General features: G+C 43.7%; 1 protein-coding gene across 1 annotated transcript in view; it reads left to right on the top strand.

Moving 5' to 3' along the window:
- Positions 1–27,933, top strand: part of TUBGCP5 (tubulin gamma complex component 5) — a 117,971-nt gene that overhangs the window by 73,513 nt on the left and 16,525 nt on the right. Inside the window, exons 14-15 of the mRNA XM_069757846.1 lie at positions 25,675–25,873; positions 26,027–26,215. Of these exons, the coding sequence (XP_069613947.1) occupies positions 25,675–25,873; positions 26,027–26,215 (388 nt within the window). The remainder of the gene's footprint in view (positions 1–25,674; positions 25,874–26,026; positions 26,216–27,933) is intronic.

Here is a 27,933-nt window from a genome sequence, read left to right as displayed (position 1 = left end):
ATCTTGTAAGCAGCGGTAGCGCATCTTTAGATAGCAGGTGTCGGGAGTTTACTCTGTTATGTTACTTCCCACCCAGGGACTGCTCTGCGACCTCCCATGGTCCTGTGTCCCCCAATGTGGCGAAGGAGAAATAGGGATTTTTGTGTACTCACCGTAAAATCCTTTCTCCGAGCCACTCATTGGGGTACACCGCACCCACCCTTTTGGCCTGTTGCCTATGATTAGTGTTATAGTTTTGACATGTTGTACCTCCGGTTAATTTTTTGTTAATCTCCTACTGCTTGGTCAATGAACTGGTTCTATCCGGAGCCAGTGGATGGTGTATACTGCAGAGGAGGAGCTAACCCTTTTTCGTATTTACTTAGTGTCAGCCTCCTAGTGGCAGTAGCCTCACATCACAGTAGTAGTGTCACGGTCCTCTGTCCCCCAATGAGTGTCTTGGAGAAAAGGATTTTACGGTGAGTACACAAAAATCCCAATTTCTTGGCCGCCTTCAGAGAATATGAATGATGACACCAAAACTTTTTTTCCACTCATGGTTAGTGGTTGGATGAAGCCATTTAAGGTCAAACTACTGTGTTTTTCTCTTTTTAAATCATAATGAAAAAAAGCCAAGAAACCAAAAATTCTGCCGGGGTATGTTAACTTTTCAGCACAACTGTACATGTTTTTCTAACATGCCATGGATTCTTTACTCCATTTTTTTTTTGTATTCAATCATATACACTGTGTACTTACAATTGCTCATTTTGCCCTTCAACCCAACTAATTCTTCTTTTTTCCAATGGGTCAATGACCTCACATAATTTATAACCTGAGTTGTTGAATCCTTCTAAGCTCTATGTAGAAACCAGAAGTCAATTTTCCCTGTATGAGTCAAAAGTCACTGAAAAAGTCCCTGGTAGGGGGAGAAGGGAGCAGCTGGGTAAGGAGTTGAAGAGCAAGGACAAGAGACTTCCCGTTTCTACATAGAGCAGAGAAAAGAGAATAATTAGCTGGGTGGAATTGAGCAGTTGTAAGTACACAGCACTATGTATTCTGATGACTGCAATATAAACTGCTCAGAAAAATAAAGGGAACACAAACAGAATATAACTCCAAGTAAATCAAACTTCTGTGAAATCAAACTGTCCACTTAGGAAGCAACACTGTTTGACAATCAATTTCACATGCTGTTGTGCAAATGGAATAGACAACAGATGGAAATTATTGGCAATTATTACTGATGAGCGAATATACTCTGTTCTCGAGATTTCCTGAGCACAGTCAGGTGATCTCCTCAGCAGAATGATTTATATTTCTTAGCCAGCTTGATTACATGTGGGGATTCCCTAGCAAACAGGCAACCCCCATATGTACTTATGCTGGCTAAGAGATGTAAATCATTCAGCTGCGGCAATGAAAACTAAATCTCCAAGCACTAAAAAATACTCGGAGGACACCCGAGCATGCTCGAGAAATCTTGAGTAAGGAGTATATTCGCTCATCCCTAGCAATTTTCAAGACACACTCAATAAAGGAGTGGTTCTGCAGTTGGGGACCACAGACCACATCTCAGTACCAATGCTTTCTGGCTGATGTTTTGGTCACTTTGAATGTTGGTTGTGCTTTCACACTCGTGGTAGCATAAGACTGACTCTACAACCCACACAAGTGGCTCAGGTAGTGCAGCTCATTCAGGATGGCACATCAATGTGAGCTGTGGCAAGAAGGTTTGCTGTGTCTGTCAGCGTAGTGTCCAGAGGCTGGAGGCGCTGCCAGAAGACAGGCCAGTACACCAGGAGACGTGGAGAGGGCCGTAGGAGGGCAACAACAGCAGCAGGACCGCTACCTCAGCCTTTGTGCAAGAAGGAACAGGAGGAGCACTGCCAGAGCCCTGCAAAATGACCTCCAGCAGGCCACAAATGTGCATGTTAGAAACCGACTCCATGAGGATGGTCTGAGTGCCCGACGTCCACAGATAGGGGTTGTGCTCAGAGCCCAACACCATGCAGGACGCTTGACATTTGCCACATTACACCAGGGTTGGGAAATTCACCACTGGCGCCTTGTGCTCTTCACAGATGAAAGCAGGTTCACACTAAGCACATGCGACTCACATGGCAGAGTCTGGAGACGCCGTGGAGAGCGATCTGCTGCCTGCAACATTTTTCAGCATGACCGGTTTGGCAGTGGGTCAGTAATAGTGTTGGGTGGCATTTCTTTGGAGGGCCACGCAGCCCTCCATGTGCTCGCCAGAGGTAGCCTGACTGCCATTAGGTACCGAGATGAGATCCTCCAACCCCCTGTGAGACCATATGCTGGTGCGGTTGGCCCTGGGTTCCTCGTAATGCAGGACAAAGCCAGACCTCCTGTGGCAGTAGTGTGTCAGCAGTTCCTGCAAGATGAAGGCATTGAAGCTATGGACCGGCCCGCCCGTTCCCCAGACCTGAATCCGATTGAACACATCTGGGACATCATGTCTCGCACCATCCAGTGTCACGTTGCACCACAGACTGTCCAGGAGTTGGCGGATGCTTTAGTCCAGGTCTGGGAGGAGATCCCTCAGGAGACCATCCACCGCCTCATCAGGAGCATGCTCAGGAATTGTAAGGAGGTCATACAGGCACGTGGAGGCCACACACACTACTGAGCATCATTTCCTTGTCTTGAGGCATTTCTACTGAAGTTGGATCAGCCTGTAACTTCATTTTCCACTTTGATTTTGAGGATCATTCCAAATCCAGACCTCCGTGGGATATTAGTTGTGATTTACATTGATAATTTTTGGGTTTTCTTCTCAACACATTCCACTATGTAATGAATAAAGATTTACAACTGGAATATTTCATTCAGTGATATCTAGGATGTGGGATTTTAGTGTTCCCTTTATTTTTTTGAGCAGTTTATTAAGAGGATAAAAACTTTGATGGGAGTGCTTCTTTAACAAATGAAGGAAGTGAAATGCAAGCGCCACACAAACTAGCGATGTTAAGGTAGGCGTGCCATAAGTCTAACTCGTAGTGACGTTGACCACTCAGCGCGAGGATGTTTCTCCTTGCTGAGGTTAATTGCACTCTCACTTTTCACGAACCAAAGTATGTACAGTCCAAATTTCAGTGCGGTAGATCGTCTCTCTTGGAGTGAATCACCCGGTATTTACTGACTGTGCTTGAATGCAAAGCTCTTTAGAAATAAGTCCTGTTTAACTCTGATTACACATTGTATCCCTTTTTTTTAAATTTGATTTTCATTAATGTATTTAGAATAAAATGTAATTTATTGATCAGATCTTTTGATATTCCCACTGTCGTGCTGCTACGGTGCAGTATAGCGCAACCTCCACCAGAGGGAGCTTGAGAGGGAAGTGAGACTGCGTACACAGAGAAGCACCACAGAGCAGCACAGGCGCCACCAAGTGGCGAGAGAGTGGTGAGACAAGCTGAGTCAAAAAACAGCAGAAGTACCAAAAGAATCAGCAGTACGTGGGGTCAGGAGGTTCAGCAACGGTCAGGAGCGGATAAGACAAAGACAGAAGCAAGTCTGAATACAAGCCAAGTTAGAAACCAGAGAATTAAACCAACAAGCAGGGAAACACTGGCAAAAAGGCAGATAGAGGGAGTCAACAGACACGGACGGGGAAAGTCAGGGATCACAGCAGGACAAATCAAGGGCTACCAGAATCAGGTTCACACACCAAAGGCAGAACTATAGCTGACACTGCCAACAGGATGCATAGGAGCTAAATAACAAAGCTGAACCCAGAAAGAGGCAGAGCAAAGTTAACCCTAGACATGATCCGCCCGGAAAAAGGGCAGACAGGATTAAACCCTGGAACGGAAAATGACACCCACTTTCCAGAACTTTCAGACAAAAAATGCAGATGTTATCCTGCCACTATGATTAGCTCCTGGTAGAGGGAAATCGGTGATTGAATAGTTTGACAGTTGGGCAAAAGCTTTTTTTTTTTTCTTGGAATTGGGGGAAAAAAATGATAAATGACTCACTAGTTGGTACAGATGCCCATCTATACTTAACTCCGTTCTTCCAGCAGACTAGTGTCAGAGAGATTGCAAAGAGGAGTGTACCATGAGCCATGTACGGTGGAGTGGTCAAAGGCCAGAATAATGTTGGGATAAAATCCTGTATATCGGAGACCACAATAATCCTTCAGGTTGCTCGGTTAATCTTTGTTGCCAGATTCCATCTCCTCTGCTAAGAAAGGACCTCTCATTACAGCTGATCACTGACTGATTCCTAGGCACTGGAAAGAAATGCCATATACAGTATGTTAGAGGCTGATAGAATTGGGTCATATAAAAAGAGATATAGAGCATTCTCAGCAGATGAATCTGGGAATACATTCAACGAAGCCTAGTTTGAATGGCAGATATGAACCTCCTTCTTGGCTCTGCTGGTAAGGTGTCTGCACCATTTTACCTCTATACTACAGTGAGGGAAATAAGTATTTGATGCAAAATCATCAGTGTAAGTTTTCCCACCTACAAAAAATGGAGAGGTATGCCATTTTTATCATAGGTACACTTCAACTGTGAGAGACAGAATATGAAAATGAAAACCAGAAAATCATTGTATGATTTTTAAATAATTAAATTGCATGAAATAATTATTTGATCACCTACCAACCAGCAAAAATTTAGCTCTCACATACCTGTTAGTTTTTCTTTAAGAAGCCCTCCTACTCTTCACTCATTACCTGTATTAATTGCACCTGTTTGAACTCGTTACCTGTATAAAAGATACCTGTCCACACACTCAATCAAACTCCAACCTGTCCACCATGGCCAAGAATAAAGAGCTGTCTAAGGACACCAGGGACAAAATTGTACACTTCGTGCAGAATTATTAGGCAAGTTGTATTTTGATCACATGATACTTTTTATACATGCTGTCCTACTCCAAGCTTTTCAGGCTTGAGAGCCAACTACCAATTAAGTAAATCAGGTGATGTGCATCTCTGTAATGAGGAGGGGTGTTGTCTACTGACATCAACACCCTATATAAGGTGTGCTTAATTATTAGGCAACTTTCTTTCCTTTGGCAAAATGGGTCAGAAGAGAGATTTGTCGGGCTCTGAAAAGTCCAAAATTGTGAGATGTCTTGCAGAGGGATGCAGCAGTCTTGAAATTGTCAAACTTTTGAAGCATGATCAATAATAATAATCTTTATTTTTATATAGCGCAAAGATATATAAAATGATAAATGTAAGGTTATACACATGGGAAGAAGGAATCAATATCACCATTACACACTGAACAGGAAACCACTGGGTAAATCTGACAGGGAGAAGGACTTGGGGATCCTAGTTAATGATAAACTTACCTGGAGCAGCCAGTGTCAGGCAGCAGCTGCCAAGGCAAACAGGATCATGGGGTGTATTAAAAGAGGTCTGGATACACATGATGAGAGCATTATACTGCCTCTGTACAAATCCCTAGTTAGACCGCACATGGAGTACTGTGTCCAGTTTTGGGCACCGGTGCTCAGGAAGGATATAATGGAACTAGAGAGAGTACAAAGGAGGGCAACAAAATTAATGAAGGGGATGGGAGAACTACAATACCCAGATAGATTAGCGAAATTAGGATTATTTAGTCTAGAAAAAAGACGACTGAGGGGCGATCTAATAACCATGTATAAGTATATAAGGGGGCAATACAAATATCTCGCTGAGGATCTGTTTATACCAAGGAAGGTGACGGGCACAAGGGAGCATTCTTTGCGTCTGGAGGAGAGAAGGTTTTTCCACCAACATAGAAGAGGATTCTTTACTGTTAGGGCAGTGAGAATCTGGAATTGCTTGCCTGAGGAGGTGGTGATGGCGAACTCAGTCGAGGGGTTCAAGAGAGGCCTGGATGTCTTCCTGGAGCAGAACAATATTGTATCATACAATTATTAGGTTCTGTAGAAGGATGTAGATCTGGGGATTTATTATGATGGAATATAGGCTGAACTGGATGGACAAATGTCTTTTTTCGGCCTTACTAACTATGTTATATTCCGCAGCGCTTTACAGTTTTGCACACATTATCATCACTGTCCCCAATGGGGCTCACAATCTACATTCCCTATCAGTATGTCTTTGGAATGTGGGAGGAAACCAGAGTACCCGGAGGAAACCCACGCAAACACTGGGAGAACATACAAACCCCTTGCAGATGCTGTCCAAGGTGGGATTAGAACCCAGGACTCCAGCGCTGCAAGGCTGAAGTGCTATCCACTGAGCTACCGTGCTGCCCAATCACCGTCGTAAGAAGCGTGTTGGGCAAAAAAGGCGCAAAATAACTGCCCATGAATTGAGGAAAATAAAGCGTGAAGCTGCCAAGATGCCATTTGCCACCAGTTTTGCCATATTTCAGAGCTGCAATGTTACTGGAGTAACAAAAAGTACAAGGTTTGCGATACTCAGGGACATGGCCAAGGTAAGAGAGGCTGAAAAACTACCACCTTTGAACAAGAAACATAATAGCCCGGTTCACTATGTAATTTCGCCGGAATTTTCTGGAGAGTTTCAAATATGTACATTTTTGGAAAGGCTATGGTATAAGCAATAAGAAAAACAATGTTTCCATTTGCCCCGAGTCCTAAGTGGCCGCCATCTTGGATTTTACAAAATGGCTGATTTACATCGATTTTTGTTAATATCTCAGCTTGTAAGTAACGTAAAACTTAAATTTTGACAGCTAAACATACATTTTGAGTACTAAGAAATGCAGTGGTATCCAAATAAATACTCTATATACGACTACAAATTGTATCGGTTTATATTTGAACAAATTTTCGAACTCGAAAAGCAGAGAGTTAATGTTTTTAACTTTTGAACAACCAGAGTGTCTTTACATATCGCCACCATCACTGTCATCATCAGTTTCATATTTGGTCTGAGTGTCCTCGTCATTCATACACTCGCTGTCACACTGACAAAGATCGGTACAGGATAAGTTATTTTTTCGGCACGAACACCTTGAAGAAGAACAGTCATGTTTGCATTGACAACTAATCATCTCGATTATTGCTTTTGGAGCTGGAAGAACATCTGTCATGGTTGGTTTCAACTGTCCATCCAACCCTTTGTGATAGCCATTCTTCTCGGGATCCAGCTGAGAATCCTGCAAAGCAATGTTAGCTTGTCCCCACACTCTGGCTTGGATATGGACTCTGAGGACATGTTGTTTTAGAGCTCCGAGTGTAGGAGGTAACCTGTCACTTTCTGCCATATGCTTGCAAAATAGATGCCATCGCAGTTCGGGAATATTCTTAATAAAAATGCCTTTTGGAGAGTAAGCAAAACATACGAAGGTAGCAAGAGTTGACAACATAGTTTTGCTCACTTCTTTTTCAGTCGAAAGCTTTTGATTTGAATTCATACATGATGTTCTGACTCATAGTGAGTGCTGCTCGGTCAACAATTTTGGTCCTTCTTTGAGTTTCAAGGCTGTCAATCGGCCCTGTTATGATCCAACGGATAGCGGAATATAATTCTGCTGGAACGTCGTTTATGTCACTAGTGACCGTTATGGTGTTTTTATCATTGACTTCCGTTGTAAAATTAGCAATGCTTTTCCTAATTAACTGTGCTGCTTTGTAGATTGTCTGCATGTTGTCTGCATCATCACTACGACATTCCATTGCAGAATTAACCATGATTTCCTCACAGGCTTCTGGTGAATAAAGAACTGCTGATTCCCTTCTGTTTTTTGAAAGACAGGATTTCAGATGTGGCAAGGCATTCATTATAATTTCTTTGAGCCACTTTCTAGTGAATGTAGGTTTGTGATTTTCCACGCCTTCTATACCAAGCATATTCAAATAAGTGGTTTCGATATCTTGTATAGATAGATATGATTGGTTCTGTGTTTGAATATCCACTAGGTTTATCAACTCTAGCAGACTTGCACGTTGTAATAAGGGTTCTTTGTGGTCTGTTCTGTTGGTACTACGTTCTCGTTGTCCATGAAAAACATGCTTTGTCCAACAGCTTTTGTGGTACCGGACGTCAATAGAATGTGCATCCCCTGGTGCAATGCATGTGTTCAGTCTTGTTTTCAGTGTTAAATTATCTGATGTTTCAATAGCTTGTTTCAACGATTTCCCTGCGTTGACTGTCCTCACATTATAAAGCTTCTCATTCTCATCGTTCTGACAAAAGAAACATTTTTCCTTATCCAGTGGCCATGTATGTGACCTCGTGAATGGTGATGAAGAGTCAGATGTTAATGAACCTGATTCGTCCATTTCAGCACGTCCTCTTTTTAATCCTCGTTTCTTGGTAATGTGGCTACCAGTAGCTAATGCATGTGCATAACGGTCCCGGGCTCGTTGTATTTGGTCGTTGTTAATTGCATTTGTGTAACAACTTCGATGGTAGACTGCCTGATGTGTAGCGATTGTGTCTTTCCTGTTGCTAATCCGTCGATGGATATCAACATAGTTGCCATCTTGTAAACTTGCCCTCTCTGCTACTATGTCCAAAACGCGCTGGTAAGACTGTATCCGAGGATTTTGCACCAACTTCTCATTGCCATTGGAAGACTGACAGAGCATACATAGCTTCCAGTTGATAGGTGCCTCACCTTCACAAGTGACTTCAGTAGCTTGTGGTTTGTCTGTCATGTTCAACTCCTGTAATAAAAGAAAAAAAAAACATGTGATTCCTGTCATTATGTATTATTATGTCAATACTAATTAATTATAAAAAACTGCTGTAGTAAATATCTAAAACACATCTGCAACTAGTAATATTGCATTTCTTAGCCCTAAAATGTATGTTTAGCTGTCAAATTTTATTTTTATGTTATTTATAAGCTGAGATATTAACGAAAATTGGTTTTACGTCAGCCATTTTGTAAAATCCAATATGGCGGTCACGTGGGACTCGGGGCAAATGGAAACATTGTTTTTCGTATTGCTTATACTATAACCTTTCCAAAAATGTATAGTTTTCAGACTCTCCAAAAAAATCCGGCGAAGGCCTAAATCAATACATAGTGAACCGGACTATAAGATAAAATGTCAAGACTGGGCCAAGAAATATCGTAAGACTGACTTTTCAAAGGTTTTATGGACTGATGAAATGAGAGTGACTCTTGATGGGCCAGAGGCTGGATCAGTAAAGGGCAGAGAGCTCCACTCCGACTCAGATGCCAGCAAGGTGGAGGTGGGGTACTGGTATGGGCTGGTATCATCAAAGATGAACTTGTGAGACCTTTTCGGCTTGAGGATGGAGTGAAGCTCAACTCCCAGACCTACTGCCAGTTTCTGGAAGACAACTTCTTCAAGCAGTGGTACAGGAAGAGTCTGTATCGTTCAAGAAAGACATGATTTCATGCAGGACAATGCTCCATCACATGCCTCCAACTACTCCACAGCGTGGCTGGCCAGTAAAGGTCTCAAAGAAGAAAAAAATGACATGGTCCCCTTGTTCACCTGATCTGAACCCCATAGAGAACCTGTGGTCCCTCATAAAATGTGAGATCTACATGGAGGGAAAACAGTCCACCTCTCGGAACAGTGTCTGGGAGGCTGTGGTGGCTGCTGCACGCAATGTTGATTGTTAACAGATCAAGCAACTGACAGAATCTATAGATGGAAGGCTGTTGAGTGTCATCATAAAGAAAGGTGGCTATATTGGTCACTAATTTTTTGGGGGTTTTGTTTTCGCATGTCAGAAATGTTTATTTCTAAATTTTGTGCAGTTATATTGGTTATCTGGTGAAAATAAACAGTGAGATGGGAATATATTTGTTTTTTATCAAGTTGCCTAATAATTCTGCACAGTAATAGTTACCTGCACAAACATATACAGTTCTATGAAAAAGTTTGGGCACCCCTATTAATCTTAATGTTTTATAATAATTGTTTTTTTGCAACAGCTATTTCAGTTTCATATATCTAATAACTGTTGGACACAGTAATGTTTCTGCCTTGAAATGAGGTTTATTGTACTAACAGAAAATGTGCAATCTGCATTCAAACAAAATATTACAGGTGCATAAGTATGGGCACCCTTATCATTTTCTTGTTTTAAATACTCCTACCTACTTTTTACTGACTTACTAAAGCACTTTTTTTGGTTTTCTAACGTCATTGACCTTTGAACTTCATAGCCAGATGTATGCAATCATGAGAAAAGCTACTTAAAGTGGCCACTTGCAAGTTGTTCTCCTGTTTGAATCTCCTCTGAAGAGTGGCATCATGGGCTCCTCAAAACAACTGACTAATGATCTGGAAACAAAGATTATTCAACATAGTTGTTCAGGGGAAGGATACAAAAAGCAGTCTCTGAGATTTAACCTGTCAATTTCCACTGTGAGGAACATAGTAAGGAAATGGAAGAGCACAGGTACAGTTCTTGTTAAGGCCAGTAGTGGCAGGCCAAGAAAAACATCAGAAAGGCAGAGAAGAAGAATGGTGAGATCAGTCAAGGACAATCCTCAGACCACCTCCAGAGAGCTGCAGCATCAACTTGCTGCAGATGGTGTCACTGTGCATCGGTCAACCATACAACGCACTTTGCACAAGAAGAAGCTTTATGGGAGAGTGGTGTGAAAGAAGCTGTTTCTGCAAGCACGCCACAAACAGAGTCGGCTGAGGTATGCAAAAGCACATTTGGAGAAGCCAATTTCTTTTCTGGAAGAAGGTCCTGTGGACTGATGAAACCAACATTGAGTTGTTTGGTCATACAAAAAGGCGTTATGCATGGCGACCAAAAAACACAGCATTCCAAGAACACTTGCTACCCACAGTAAAATTTGGTGGAGGTTCCATCATGCTTTGGGGCTGTGTGGCCAATGCCGGCACCGGGAATCTTGTTAAAGTTGAGAGATGCATGGATTCCTCTCAGTATCGGCAGATTCTTGACAATAATGTTCATGAATCAGTGACAAAGTTGAAGTTACGCAGGGGATGGATCTTTCAGCAAGACAATGATCCAAAACACCGCTCCAAATCTGCTCAGGTATTCATGCAGAGGAACAATTACACTGTTCTGGAATGGCCATCCCAGTCCCCAGACCTGAATATCATTGAACATCTGTGGGATCTTTTGAAGAGGGCTGTCCATGCTCGGCGACCATGACACTTAACTGAACTGGAATGGTTTTGTAAAGAGGAATGGTCAAAAATACCTTCATCCAGGATCCAGGAACTCATTAAAAGCTACAGGAAGTGACTAGAGGCTGTTATTTTTGCAAAAGGAGGATCTACTAAATATTAATGTCACTTTTCTGGTGTGGTGCCCATGCACCTGTCAAATTTTGTTTGAATGTAGATTGTACATTTTCTGTTAGTACAATAAACCTCATTTCAAGGCAGAAACATTACTGTGTCCAACAGTTATTTGATATATGAAACTGAAATAGCTGTTGCAAAAAAAAACAATTTTTATAAAACACTAAGCTTAAGATTAATAGGGGTGCCCAAACTTTTTCATATAACTGTATCCTCCTAAGATAGCCAAATCTAAAAAAAAAAAAAAACCACTCCATCTTCCAAAAATATTAAGCTTTGATATTTGAGTCTTACGGGTTGATTGAGAACAGTTGTTGATCAATAATAAAAAATAATCCTCTAAAATACAACTTGCCTAATAATTCTGCACGCAGTGTACATATGTACTAGGCTGGGATGGGCTACAGGACAATAGGCAAGCAGCTTGGTGAAAAGGCAACAACTCTTGGCACAGTTATTAGAAAATGGAAGAAACCCAAGATGACTGTCAATCTTTATTTGTCTGGGGCTCCATGCAAGATCTCGCCTCGTGGTGTATGGATGATTCTGAGAAAAGTCAGTAATCAGCCCAGAACTACATGTGAGGACCTGGTCTATGACCTGAAGATAGATGGGGCCACAGTCTCAAACATTACCGTTAGCATAGTGTGTTAATCTAATGGATTAAAATCCTGCAGGCCACACAAGGTCTCCCTGCTCACGCCAGCACATGTCCTGGACCATTTGAAGTTCGCCAATGACCATCTGGATGATCCAGAAGATGCATGGCAGAAGGTCATGTGCTCAGATGAGACCAATATAGAACTTTTTGGTATCAATTCCACTCGCCGTGTTTGGAGGAAGAAGGTTGAGTACAACCTAAAGAACACCGTCCCAACCATGAAGCATGGTGAGGGAAACATCATACTTTGGGGGGTGCTTTTCTGCTAAGGGGCAGGATGGGTGGGGTCATGTATTGCGAGATTTTGGCCAACAACTTTTAGAGCATTGAAGATGGGTCTTGGCTGGGTCTTCCAGCATGACAATGACCCGAAACACACAGCCAGGGCAGCTCAGGAGTGGCTCCATAAGAAGCATTTCAAGGTCCTGCTCTGGCCTAGCCAGTCTCCAGACCTAAACCCAATGGAAAATATTTGGAGGGAGCTGAACCTCAATGTTGCCCAGTGACCGCCCCCAAAAATTGAAGGCATACTGAACCAGCATGGCTACCACAGCATCTTGCAGCGGCATGCTATTCCATCCAGTTTGCGTTTAGTTGGACCATCATTTTTTTTTCAACAGGACAATGACCCCAAACACACCTCCAGGCTGTGTAAGGGCTATTTGACCAAGAAGGAGAGTGATGGGGTGCTATGCCAGATGACCTGGCCTCCACAGTCACCAGACCTGAACCCAATCGAGATGGTTTGGGGTGAACTGGACCGCAGAGTGAAGGCAAAAGGGCCAACAAGTGCTAAGCATCTCTGGAAACTCCTTCAAGATTGTTGGAAGACCATTCCCGGTGACTACCTCTTGTAGCTCATCAAGAGAATGCCGAGAGTGTGCAAAGCAGTCATCAAAGCAAAAGGTGGCAACTTTGAAGAACCTAGAATATAAGACATATTTTCAGTTGTCTCACACTTTTTTGTTAAGTATATAATTCCACATGTGTTAATTCATAGTTTTGATGCCTTCAGTGTGAATGTACAATTTTCATAGTCATGAAAATACAGAAAAATCTTTAAATGAGGTGTGTCCAAACTTTTGGTCTGTACTGTACCTTCCCACCTGCTCATTTTCCCTCCATCTCCACTCCTCTCTTCTCTGATTCACAGTTCTTGCTTCATAAAGCCAGAGAAGGGTGGAGATCAGGGGCGGACTGGGCCAGGTGGCAGGAATGCATCTGCCCCCCGGGCCGGTGCCTGAGCAGGTACACAGGGCCGCTGGAGGAGCAGCAGCGATTTTAATACATAGCGCACCGCATCCCTCCAGCCGGCCCTGTGTGTGCGCGTTGCCTGCTCTGACAAGTGCCGCGTCGGCCCGCACTAGTATGCGAGCACGGCCGCGGTCCTCGTTCCTGCGCGTGCTCCTCTGCTTCCCATGTCAGAGCGGGCAAGCAGGAGACCATGCGCGCGCGGCGGCCCGCACTAGTGTGCGAGCACGGCCGCGGTGCTCGTTCCTGCGTGTGCTCGTCTGCTGCCGCCTGCCCATGTCAGAGCGGGCAAGCAGGAGACCATGCGCGCACATGGTGATATTTGAAAAGTCGGCGCGCATAGCCTGACTGTGTCTGACGCTGGCCGGCCTGCACCAGCGTCAGAGAAGCCTGCTCACCAATGCCTGGGATTCTCTTCACCGCCGACGCTGGAAGGACCCGACCCACCTCAGTTCTTCATCCTCCCGACCTCCCCCCCAATCTCAGGGGCCTGGGTGAGTCCCAAGATGATATTTTTTTTATGTATATACAGCAGTATTGCCTATATAATGTGTATAGACTGCTATATATACATTATATAGGTGATACTACTGTATATAATCACTATACCACTATAATGCATGTATAGCAGTCTATATCTTATATAGGTGACACTGCTACTGATGCGTATATACCTTTTATAGGTGACACTGCGGTGTGTGTGTGTGTATGTATGTATATGTATGTATATATATATATATATATATATATATATATACACACATGTTCATGTATACACAGCAGTATCACCTATATAAGGTATATACACATCAGTAGCAGTGTCACCTATATAGGATATAGACTGCTATACATACATTATATAGGTGGTATAGTGATTATATACAGCAGTATCACCTATATAATGTATATATAGCAGTCTATACACATTATATAGGCAATACTGCTACTGATGTGTATATAGGTGATACTTCTGTGTATTTATGTCGTTATGTAGGTGATACTGGTGTGTGTGTGTGTGTATATATGTATATACACACACACGTACATATATACACAGCAGTAACACCTATACATAACGTATATACACATCAGTAGCAGTATTGCCTATATAATGAATATAGACTGCTGTATATATGATATATAGGTGATACTATCATTATATACAGCAGTAGCAGTATCACCTATATAACATGTATCCAACATTTGCAGTATCACCTGTATAATGTACAGACTAATGTATATACGTTATATAGGTGACACTGCTGTGTATAGTTGCACTATCTATCTGTGTCTAATCTATATATATAGTTGCCTAAGGGGTACTTCCGTCTTTCGGTCCTCAACTTCCGTAACAGAAATCCCGCGTCGCTGATTGGTCTCGCCAGCTGCCTGTCATGGCTGCCGCGACCAATCAGCGATGGGCACAGTCCGATTAGTCCCTCCCCTACTCCCCTGCAGTCACAGTGCCCGCCGCCCGCTCCATACTCCCCGCAGTCAGTGTGCCCGGCGCCCGCTCCATACTTCCCGCTCCATACTCCCCGCAGTCAGTGTGCCTGGCGCCCACTCCATGCTCCCTGCGGTCAGTGTCCCCGGCGCCCGCTCCATACTCCCCGCAGTCAGTGTCCCCGGCGCTCCACTCCATACTCCCTGCAGTCAGTGTCCCCGGTGCCCGCTCCATACTCCCCGCAGTCAGTGTCCCCGGCGCCCGCTCCATACTCCCCGCAGTCAGTGTGCCTGGCGCCCGCTCCATACTCCCCGCAGTCAGTGTCCCCGGCGCTCCACTCCATACTCCCTGCAGTCAGTGTCCCCGGCGCCCGCTCCATACTCCCCGCAGTCAGTGTGCCTGGCGCCCGCTCCATACTCCCCGCAGTCAGTGCCTGCTCCATAATCCCCTCCAGTCACCGTTCACATAGGGTTAATGCCAGCAGTAACGGACTGCGTTATGGCGCGGGTAACGCACTCCGTTACCGCCGTTAACCCTGTGTGACCAAGTTTTTACTATTGATTCTGCCTATACAGCATCAATAGTAAAAAGATGTAATGTTAAAAATAATTTTTAAAAAAACCTGCTATACTCACCTTCCGTCATTGGACGATGCGCTCCAGCCGGCCGCCATCTTCCGTTCCCAGAGATGTATTGCGAACTTACCCAGAAGGCTTGGCGGTCTCACGAGACTGCTAAGTCATCTGGGTAATTTCGCAATGCATCCTGGGAACGGAAGATGGCGGCCGCATCACACAGCTTCGCTGGATCCCAGGGGTGATATATACCGTATATACTCGAGTATAAGCCGAGATTTTCAGCCCAAAATTTTGGGCTGAAAGTGCCCCTCTCGGCTTATACTCGAGTCAAGGTGGGTGGCAGGGTCGGCGGGTGAGGGCGCTGAGGCATACTTACCTAGTCCCAGCGATCCTTGCGCTGTCCCTGCCGTCCCACGGTCTTCTGTGCTGCAGCTTCTTCCCCTCTTCAGCAGTCACGTGGGACCGCTCATTACAGAAATGAATAAGCGGCTCCACCTCCCATAGGGGCAGAGCCGCCAATTCATTCCTCTAATCAGCGGTGCCGGTGACCGCTGATAGAGAAAGAAGCTGCGGCACCGAAGACCAGGCAGAGGGACAGCGCGAGGATCGCCAGGACTAGGTAAGTATAGCATATTCACCTGTCCGCGTTCCAGCCGCCGAGCGTCGCTCCATCTTCCGGCCAGCGCCTCCATCTTCCCGGCGTCTGCGCTCTGACTGTTCAGGCAGAGGGCGCGATGACGCATATAGTGTGCGCGGCGCCCTCTGCCTGATCAGTCAGAGCAGAGACGCCGGGAAGATGGAGGCGCCGGAATGAGACGCCGGGAGCTGCAATCAAGGGAGGTGAGTATGTGTTTTTTTTTTTTTTATTGCAGCAGCGGCGGCGGCAGAGATTTATGCGGCGCATCTATGGGGCACAGTGAACGGTGCAGAGCACCGTATATGGCACATCTATGGGGCACAGTGAACGGTGCAGAGCACCGTATATGGCACATCTATGGGGCACAGTGAACGGTGCAGAGCACCGTATATGGCACATCTATGGGGCACAGTGAACGGTGCAGAGCACCGTATATGGCACATCTATGGGGCACAGTGAACGGTGCAGAGCACCGTATATGGCACATCTATGGGGCACAGTGAACGGTGCAGAGCACCGTATATGGCACATCTATGGGGCACAGTGAACGGTGCAGAGCACCGTATATGGCACATCTATGGGGCACAGTGAACGGTGCAGAGCACCGTATATGGCACATCTATGGGGCACAGTGAACGGTGCAGAGCACCGTATATGGCACATCTATGGGGCACAGTGAACGGTGCAGAGCACCGTATATGGCACATCTATGGGGCACAGTGAACGGTGCAGAGCACCGTATATGGCACATCTATGGGGCACAGTGAACGGTGCAGAGCACCGTATATGGCACATCTATGGGGCACAGTGAACGGTGCAGAGCACCGTATATGGCACATCTATGGGGCACAGTGAACGGTGCAGAGCACCGTATATGGCACATCTATGGGGCACAGTGAACGGTGCAGAGCACCGTATATGGCACATCTATGGGGCACAGTGAACGGTGCAGAGCACCGTATATGGCACATCTATGGGGCACAGTGAACGGTGCAGAGCACCGTATATGGCACATCTATGGGGCACAGTGAACGGTGCAGAGCACCGTATATGGCACAGCTATGGGGCACAGTGAACGGTGCAGAGCACCGTATATGGCACAGCTATGGGGAAATATGAACGGTGCAGAGCACTGTATGGCACAGCTATGGGGAAATAATGATCTATTTTTATTTTTGAAATTCACCGGTAAATGCTGCATTTCCACCCTAGGCTTATACTCGAGTCAATAAGTTTTCCCAGTTTTTTGTGGCAAAATTAGGGGGGTCGGCTTATACTCGGGTCGGCTTATACTCGAGTATATACGGTAACTATTTTTTATTTTAATTATTTTTTTTAACAGGGATATGGTGCACACACTGCTAAATACTGCGTGGGCAGTGTTATATACCTACGTGACTGGCCAATATACTACGTGACTGGCCAATATACTACGTGACTGGGCAATATACTACGTGGCTGGGCAATATACTACGTGGCTGGGCAATATACTACGTGGCTGGGCAATATACTACGTGGCTGGGCAATATACTACGTGGCTGGGCAATATACTACGTTGCTGGGCAATATACTACGTTGCTGGGCAATATACTACGTGACTGGGCAATATACTACGTGACTGGGCAATATACTACGTGGCTGGGCAATATACTACGTGGCTGGGCAATATACTACGTGGCTGGGCAATAAACTACGTTGCTGGGCAATATACTACATTGCTGGGTAATATACTAAGTGACTGGCCCAATATACTACGTGACTGGGCAATATACTACGTGGCTGGGCAATATACTACGTGACTGGGCAATATACTACGTGGACATGCATATTCTAGAATACCCAATGCATTAGAATCGGGCCACCATCTAGTATATATATATATATATATATATATATATATATATTAATCTGTTTCATCTATATAATGTGTGTACAGCAGTCACAGTATCACATACACTATGTAGGTGATACTACAACTATACACATCAGTCGCAGTATCGACTATGTATTGTATATACAGTAGTTTCAATGTGATATATGTTCAGCAGTCGCAGTGTCTCCTATGTGATGTATGCATCATAATATAGTATAATGCTGTCTTAATTACCGTATATTGTAGAGATGTTTATATAGTGTAGAGATGTTTATATAGTATGGCGCTATGTATATATTGTGGAATTCACACTATATATACACTGCTGCCACATCTCTACACTATATAATATATGCACCGCTCTATATTCCTTAACACGGTATATAATATGCCGCTGTGTATACAATATATTGTAGTATACCATATATACTCGTGTATAAGCCGAGTTTTTCAGCATATTTTTTTGTGCTGAAAACACCCCCTTGGCTTATACACAAATCATTGTCCCAGAAAGACGAAGAAGGAGCAGCGGGTGACAGAGGCAGGAGCCGGCGGCTGTGGCTAAAGCCTGTGCCGCTGCTAAAGAGAAATGAATATTCACTGCACTGGCAGTGAATATTCATTTCTCTTATAGCGTTGACAGCCACAGCCGCCGGCTTCCAGCACACATCCTACTTACCTTCCCTGCGCACCCTCGCTGCATCTCGTTTCGGCGCTAGCAGCTCTTCAGGACGACCGATCACGTGTCTTCCGCTCATTAAGGTAATGAGTATTCACCCCTCTCCACTCCCATAGGTGTGGGTAAATATTCATTACCTTAATGAGCGGGGGACATGTGATCGCCCGGCCACAGGAGCTGCTGGCACCGGAACGAGATGCTGCGAGGCCATGCAAGGAAGGTAAGTATTATGTGGTTTTTTATTTTTTTTTAGGAACCATGCATACATGAACAGGGATAAGGAGCCATGCATACAAGGACGGGGATAAGGAGCCATGCAGACAAGGATGGGGATAAGGAGCCATGCACACAAAGACGGGGATGAGGAGCCATGCAGACAAGGATGGGGATAAGGAGCCATGCATACAAGGACAGGATGTGGGGACAATGCATACCCGGCTTATACTCGACTCAATACGTTTTCACAGTTTTTTTGTGGCAAAATTAGGTGCCTCGTCATATACTTGGGTCGACTTATACTCAAGTATATACGGTATATTGTGGAGCTGTGTATACTTCTAATGTCCTGCAGAAATGGTGTAATTCTCAGTATCTATTCTTATGTATGTGTGTATCTGTCTATCTATCACTCCGATTAATTGTGAGAAAAGTAGCGGACCCTTTATTGGCCCATGTGGCAACGTTTCGGATCCATAACTGAACATTTCTCTGATATCGAAGTGAAATGTTGCCACATTGACTAATAAAGAGTATAAAAAGTGGTACAATCTTCTTCTCGCTTGCTGTCCGTGTGCAGTCGTGTTTTTTTTTTTCTCAGCAGATGTTGCAGTCTGATACACGGCGAGTCAGACCATTGAGGAGATGGAGAAATTAATTTCTCCGTCTCCTCCACACCTGTGCTGCGAGAGCATTGGAGCACGGACACTCTGATCACGCTCACAGCAGAGCATGAGCCGAGTATCATTGGCATATCACATCCGATGCCATATGCTAGTGTGATTCCACCCTAATGAGCACCGGTATTAAGCCCACGTTCACATGGTCAGTATTTGTTCAGTATTTTCATCAGTATTTGTAAGCCAAAAGCGGGAGTGGAACAATCCAGAGGAAAAGTATAATAGAAACACGTCACCACTTCTGTATTTATCATCCACTCCTGGTTTTGGCTACAAATACTGAGGTCAAATAGTCAAATACTGACCAAATACTGCTAGTGTGAATGTGGCCTTATTCTGTATCTATACACTGCACAGTACCACTCCTCATTATAGAGTGGGGCTGTGTGTGTGTGTCATGATACAGTGGGGCTGTGCCTGTCATTATACAGTGGGACTGTGTGTGTGTCAATATATATATATATATATATATATATATATTATCTCTATTGCATGCTTGCGGTCACCAGACCACCTGTTCCCGGCGCCAGAGAATCCTCATAGCGCACAGTGTGCACGATATGAGGATTCACACATAGTGACTGTAGACATGTAGCTTAAGATCCGACAACCCCTTTAAGGATGGGCCGCTACTCATGGGCCACTGCTTGTGCTTGCCCCCCAGGCTAAAATTTGCCAGTCAGCCCCTGGTGGAGATAGTGGGAAAGTGTATTTAACCCCTTTCTGCCATTAGACGTACTATTCCGTCCATGTGGGGTGGGCCCTACTTCCCAAGGACGGAATAGTACGTCATACGCGATCGGCAGCGCTCACGGGGGGAGCGCGGCCGATCGCGGCCGGGTGTCAGCTGCTTATCGCAGCTGACATTCGGCACTATGTGCCAGGAGCGGTCACGGACCGCCCCCGACACATTAACCCCCGGCACACCGCGATCAAACATGATCGCGATGTGCCGGCGGTGCAGGGAAGCATCGCGCAGGGTGGGGGCTCCCTGCGGGCTTCCCTGAGACCCCCGCAGCAAGGCCCGGATCCAATTTGGCGGCGGCATCATGGTCCTGCAGGGAAGGAGGTAGTTTACCAAATGCCTGCTCAGAGCAGGCACTTGGTAACGCTGCAGCGCTCTTTGACAGATCGGTGATCTGACAGAGTGCTGTGCAAACTGTCAGATCACCGATCTGTATTGTCCCCCCCTGGGACAAAGTAAAAAAGTTTTAAAAAAAAATTTCCAAGTGTGTAAAAAAAAAAAAAAAAAAATATTATTCCCATAAATACATTTATTTATCTAAATAATAAAAAAAACAATAAAAGTACACATATTTAGTATTGCCGCGTCCGTTACGACCCGACCTATAAAACTGTCCCACTAGTTAACCCCTTCAGTAAACACCGTAAGAAAAAAAGGCAAAAAAACAACGCTTTATTATCATACCGCCGAACAAAAAGTGGAATAACACGCGATCAAAAAGACGGATATAAATAACCATGGTACCGCTGAAAGCATACAGCAACATCAGCAAAAAAATAAAAAAGTTATAGTCCTCAGAATGAAGCGATGCAAAAATAATTATTTTTTTCTATAAAATAGTTTTTATCGTGTAAAAGCGCCAAAACATAAAAAAATGATATAAATGAGGTGTCGCTGTAATCGTACTGACCTGAAGAATAAAACTGCTTTATCAATTTTACCAAACGCGGAACGGTATAAACGCCTCCCCCAAAAGAAATTAATGAATAGCTTGTTTTTGGTCATTCTGCCTCACAAAAATCGGAATAAAAAGCGATCAAAAAATGTCACGTGCCCGAAAATGTTACCAATAAAAACGTCAACTCGTCCCACAAAAAACAAGACCTCACATGACTCAGTGGACTCAAATATGGAAAAATTATAGCTCTCAAAATGTGGTAACACAAAAAATATTTTTTGCAATAAAAAGCGTCTTTCAGTGTGTGACGGCTGCCAATCATAAAAATCCGCTAAAAAACCCGCTATAAAAGTAAATCAAACCCCCCTTCATCACCCCCTTAGTTAGGGAAAAATTAAAAAAATGTATTTATTTCCATTTTCCCATTAGGGTTAGGGCTAGGGTTAGGGCTAGGGTTAAGGCTACAGTTAGGGTTGGGGCTAAAGTTAGGGTTAGGGTTTGGATTACATTTGCGGTTGGGATTAGGGTTGGGATTAGGGTTAGGGGTGTGTCTGGGTTAGAGGTGTGGTTAGGGTTACCGTTGGAATTAGAGTTAGGGGTGTGTTTGGATTAGGGTTTCAGTTATAATTGGGGGGTTTCCACTGTTTAGGCACATCAGGGGCTCTCCAAACGCGACATGGCGTCCAATCTCAATTCCAGCCAATTCTGCGTTGAAAAAGTAAAACAGTGCTCCTTCTCTTCCGAGCTCTCCCGTGTGCCCAAACAGGGGTTTACCCCAACATATGGGGTATCAGCGTACTCGGGACAAATTGGACAACAACTTTTGGCGTCCAATTTCTCCTGTTACCCTTGGGAAAATACAAAACTGGGTGCTAAAAAATAATTTTTGTGGGAAAAAAATAGATTTTTTTTATTTTCACGGCTCTGCGTTATAAACTGTAGTGAAACACTTGGGGGCTCAAAGTTCTCACAACACATCTAGATAAGTTCGTGGGGGGGGGGTCTAGTTTCCAATATGGGGTCACTTGTGGGTGGTTTCTACTTTTTAGGTATATTAGGGGCTCTGCAAACGCAATGTGACGCCTGCAGACCATTCCATCTAAGTCTGCATTCCAAATGGCGCTCCTTCCCTTCCGAGCCCTCCCACGCGCTCAAACGGTGGTTCTTCCCATATATGGGGTATCAACGCACTCAGGACAAATTGGACAACAACTTTTGGGGTCCAATTTCTCCTTTTACCCTCGAGAAAATACAAAACTGGGGGCTAAAAAATAATTTTGAGGGTTTTTTTTATTTTTATTTTCACCGCTCTGCGTTATAAACTGTAGTGAAATACTTGGGGGCTCAAAGTTCTCACAACACATCTAGATAAGTTCCTTGGGGGGTCTAGTTTCCAATATGGGGTCACTTGTGGGGGGTTTCTACTGTTTAGGTATATTTGGGGCTCTGCAAACACAATGTGACGCCTGCAGACCATTCCATCTAAGTCTGTATTCCAAATGGCGCTCCTTCCCTTCCGAGCCATCCCATGCGCCCAAACGCTGGTTCCCCCCCACATATAGGGTATCAGCGCACTCAGGACAAATTGCACAACAACTTTTGGGGTCCAATTTCTCCTGTTACCCTCAGGAAAATACAAAACTGGGGGCTAAAAAATAATTTTTGTGGGAAAAAAATGTTTGTTTTATTTTTACGGCTCTGCATTATAAACTTCTGTGAAGCTCTTGGTGGATCAAAGTGCTCACCACACATCTAGAGAAGTTCCTTAGGGGGTCTACTTTCCAAAATGGTGTCACTTGTGGGGGGTTTCAATGTTTAGGCACATCAGTGGCTCTCCAAACGCAACATGGCGTCCCATCTCAATTCCTGTCAATTTTGCATTGAAAGGTCAAACGGCGCTCCTTCCCTTCCGAGCTCTCCCATGCGCCCAAACAGTGGTTTACCCCCACATATGGGGTATCGGAGTTTTCAGGACAAATTGTGCAACAACTTTTGTGGTCCAATTTCTTCTCTTACCATTGGGAAAATAAAAAATTAGGGGCGAAAAGATAATTTTTGTGAAAAAAAATGATTTTTTATTTTTACGGTTCTGCATTATAAACTTCTGTGAAGCACTTGGTGGGTCAAAGTGCTCACCACACCTCTAGATAAGTTCCTTAGGGGGTCTACTTTCCAAAATGGTGTCACTTGTGGGGGGTTTCAATGTTTAGGCACATCAGTGGCTCTCCAAACGCAACATGGCGTCCCATCTCAATTCCAGTCAATTCTGCATTGAAAAGTCAAATGGCGCTCCTTCCCTTCCGAGCTCTGCCATGCGCCCAAGCTGTGGTTAACCCCCACATATGGGGTATTGGCGTCCTCAGGACAAATTGTACAACAACGTTTGGGGTCCATTTTCTCCTGTAACCCTTGGTAAAATAAAACAAATTGGAGCTGAAGTAAATTTTTTGTGAAAAAAAGATAAATGTTAATTTTTATTTAAACATTCCAAAAATTCCTGTGAAACACCTGAAGGGTTAATAAACTTCTTGAATGTGGATTTGAGAACCTTGAGGGGTGCAGTTTTTAGAATGGTCTCACACTTGGGTATTTTCTATCATATAGACCCCTCAAAATGACTTCAAATGAGATGTGGTCCCTAAAATAAAATGGTGTTGTAAAAATGAGAAATTGCTGGTCAACTTTTAACCCTTATAACTCCCTAACAAAAAAAAATTTTGGTTCCAAAATTGTGCTGATGTAAAGTAGACATGTGGGAAATGTTACTTATTACCGTATATACTCGAGTATAAGCCGACCCGAGTATAAGCCGACCCCCCTAATTTTGCCACAAAAACTGGGAAAACGTATTGACTCGAGTATAAGCCTAGGGTGGAAATGCAGCATTTACCGGTGAATTTCAAAAATAAAAATAGATCATTCTTGCCATATAGTGCTGTGCACCGTTCATTATTGCCCCATAGATGTGCCATAGAAAGCTGTGCCATATAGTGCTCTGCATCATTCATTATTGCCCTATAGATGTGGCATAGAAAGCTCTGCCATATAGTGCTCTGCACCGTTCATTATTGCCCCATAGAAAGCTGTGCCATATACAACTGTGCTATATAGTGCTCTGCACCGTTCATTATTGCCCCATAGATGTACCATAGAAAGCTGTGCCATATAGTGCTCTGCACCGTTCATTATTGTCCCATAGCTGTGCCATATAGTGCTCTGCACCGTTCATATTTCCCCATAGCTGTGCCATATAGTGCTCTGCACCGTTCATATTTCCCCATAGCTCTGCCATATAGTGCCCTGCACCATTCATATTGTCCCATAGCTCTGCCATATAGTGCTCTGCACCATTCATATTGCCCCATAGCTCTGCCATATAGTGCACTGCACCGTTCATATTTCCCCATAGCTCTGCCATATAGTGCTCTGCACCGTTCATATTGTCCCATAGCTCTGCCATATAGTGCTCTGTACCGTTCATTATTGCCCCATAGCTGCCATATAGTGCTCTGCACTGTTCATTATTTCCCCATAGCTGTGCCCCATATAGTGCTCTGCACCGTTCATATTTCCCCATAGCTGCCATATAGTGCTCTGCACCGTTCATTATTTCCCCATAGATGCTCCACATATATCTGTGCCATTGCTGCTGCTGCTGCAATAAAAAAAAAACAAAAAACGCCATACTCACCTTTCTTGCTTGCAGCTCCCAGCGTCCGTTCCCAGCGTCTCTCCGCTCTGACTGATCAGGCAGAGGGCGCCGCGCACACTGTATGCGTCATCGCGCCCTCTGACCTGCGCAGTCAGTGCAGATAGACGCCGGGAAGATGGAGCGGCGCCCGGCGGCTGGAACGTGGACAGGTAACTATGCGATACTTACCTGGTCCCGGCGTCCGGCTCCTTCCCCCGTACAGCTGGTCTTCGGTGCCGCAGCCTCTTCTTCTCTCAGCGGTCACCGGCACAGCTGATTAGAGAAATGAATAGGCGGCTCCACCCCTATGGGAGGTGGAGCCGCTTATTCATTTCTCTAATGAGCGGTCCCACGTGACCGCTGAACAGTGGAAGAACTGCAGCACCGAAGACCATGGGACAGGCGGGGAGCGTCAGGATCGCTGGAAGCAGGTAAGTATGCCTCAGCGCCCTCACCCTCAGACCCTGCCACCCACCTTGACTCGAGTATAAGCCGAGAGGGGCACTTTCAGCCCAAAAATTTGGGCTGAAAATCTCGGCTTATACTCGAGTATATGCGGTAAGTATTTTGTGTGACATATCTCTGTGATTTAATTGCATCAAAATTCAAAGTTGGAAAATTGCGAAATTTTCAAAATTTTCGCCAAATTTCTGTTTTTTTCACAAATGCAGGTAATATCAAATAAATTTTACCACTATCATGAAGTACAATATGTCACGAGAAAACAATGTCAGAATCACCGGGATCCGTTGAAGTGTTCCAGAGTTATAACCTCATAAAGGGACAGTGGTCAGAATTGTAAAAATTGGCCCGGTCGATAACGTGCAAACCACCCTTGGGGGTAAAGGGGTTAAAGGATTATTTACCCCGCCACCCTTCCCATGATGCACCGATCGTCTGTACTTGGTTTGAACAGTCATTCTGTGCTGACAATCTCTTTAAATACTTTTCTGCTATCCACAGACATAGCCAACAGTATTGTATCTTTACTATAAAACCCCTTTTATTTATGGATTATTTAACTGTGCATTCAGATTGTGTTCATTAATATTACTAAAGAATCTGACAATTTGCTCTTTTCTCATGAAACAGATGCCGATAGGAAAAGTTTATACACCCTCTTCCTAGAGTCTGTGCAGTCCCGACTACAGCATGGAAAAGAATTGGGACCTGACAGCATTACAGAACAGCAAGTGAACAAGCAGAGCTTAATAAAGATGCAGTCAATAGTGGCCAAGCACCTGGAGCTGAATGATGTGCATGATCCATTGCTGGCCATCAACTTTGCAAGGTAAAAGCTAAAATATTCATGTTCGAGCCCCCATTAGTCTTCATATGTGTTTTAAATATAATAAAGCCTAGCTGATGAAGAAATTTAAGAAACATTTAAATGCATGAATTATTATGTAAATTATTTAATATAATTTTAATGTTTTCCTCAAAGGTTATATTTGGAGCAGAGTGATTTCCTTGACACATTTACTTGTGAAGATATCAGTGTGGATAGATCCTCAGAATCTGTTACTTGTCAGTCGTTTGAACTGACCCTTCGATCATGCCTTTACCCCCACATTGACAAACAGTATCTGGAGTGCTGTGGGAACCTCATGCAAACTCTGAAGGAAGATTATAAGTAAGTGGCCAAACTCCGATTATTTGCAAAAAGCCTGTAAGAACTATGTTCAAGGAGTATTATCAACGTGTATGATAAGCCGAAATTTTAAATTTTGAGAGAGGAAAGAGGGGGTAGGTAACTAGAATTGGAAAATTGGTGTAAGGGGAAAGGAAAGATTGAGTGTAACTGGGGAAAAGAAGGAAAAAAAGGAGGAGGGAAGGAATATTAAAATAAACCCTATAAAAATAGGGAGAAGAGACAAGTAGCATACTATTCCAAATTTAAACACATCACAGTTAACTGTTGCTCAAATTCCAACATCTGTAAATCAAACACAAAGTTATACGTATAGTTATTATCTAAAATATAATATCGAATACAAAAAAGAAAGGCAAGAAAATAATGTATGCACACTTGTCGTGTCCGGAGAACCCTAAAGTAACCCAAGACTGTTTCGAGGGAAAGTTCGGTGCATTCTGTAGCCATTGCTAGTGGAGTATACTGAGTCCATACTCTTAATAGACAGGCTGTATTAGTTATCCATGATTACAGGCTTAATAATAAATTGTAATCCAAGGAAGGAAGAAGTTTTTGAGAGAGTTGTAGAAAAATAAGCCAGGATAATTGATCAAATTGAAAGTAGCGACAAAAAAAATGACAACAATATAAGCAGTCAAGTAGAAACGGAGGTTAGAGATGGGGAGTCAAGAGAAGGAGTAGAAGTTTTTATACCAATTTGTCTCAAAAAATCAACACCTTCTTCGGGGGAAGAGATAATAATAAAAGGTCTTGGCTGCATATTTAATTTGTAGATTTGAAGTTTGGGTCCAATGATATATTATTTTGGCACGAAGAAGTTCCCGTGTAAACTTGGTGGAAAGATCTTATCTGTATTGTAGTCTTTGACAGGTCCTTGAATAAAATGATATAATTGTAAGGGGCTGGTAGTTTTTTGAGTCTTTCGTTAGCACAAGTAAGTAATTTCTTACTCAGGTGTAACGAAATGACACGATCACGTCTTTTGTTATGTTTGATGGGAGAAAGTTCGTGTTTGCGGATTCTAAAAGCTTTTTCTACCAAGTCTCTTACTTTTGGGAGAAGATGGGAAATCCTTTTTGTTCAATATTTTTCCAATTGGGAGGAATGGATTGACTCCGGGATACCCCTGACCACAAGATTGTTCTTCCTTTTTATGTCTTCATAGCTGGCAAGACATATTTTAAAAGACGAAATGTCTCTTTTAATTTGTTTTAGAGAGGTTGAATATGCAGGTAAGTCTTGGATATTGTGAAGCAATGGAGTATATCAAGATTCCTTGAATTAGTATTCAGATTTTTAAGTATTTGTGGGAGCAAAATCGAAGCATCAACCTTTTAAAAACCGTGGTTTTAGGTAAGAGTAACAATATTTCTTTGAAAAGCTTCTTAATGAAGATCTCGGTAGCTTTGATTTCATTTGGCTGAGGAAAGTCGGGCTTCAACAAACCAGTTTCCAGAAAACCACATTCAAGTATTCGATTCCTATAGTGTCAATTGATGTTTATAGGGCTTTACATATATTTATCATAAAAATTTCAGAGGGGGAGTTTGATGAAGCAGATAGATTGTCAATTTTTGTGAATAAAGAGGAATAATCACTAGCATCATTACAAAATTGTTCCTGTTTAGAATTACTGTAGTTTGAATGCTTTGAGAGCTTCCCTGAATATATAGATTTCTCGGAGTCAATAGATCCCT

The sequence above is a fragment of the Ranitomeya imitator genome, chromosome 3 (genome assembly GCF_032444005.1).
Source record: "Ranitomeya imitator isolate aRanImi1 chromosome 3, aRanImi1.pri, whole genome shotgun sequence".
NCBI classification, from domain to species: Eukaryota; Metazoa; Chordata; class Amphibia; order Anura; family Dendrobatidae; genus Ranitomeya; species Ranitomeya imitator.
This window is presented reverse-complemented; position numbering and strand designations above follow the sequence as displayed.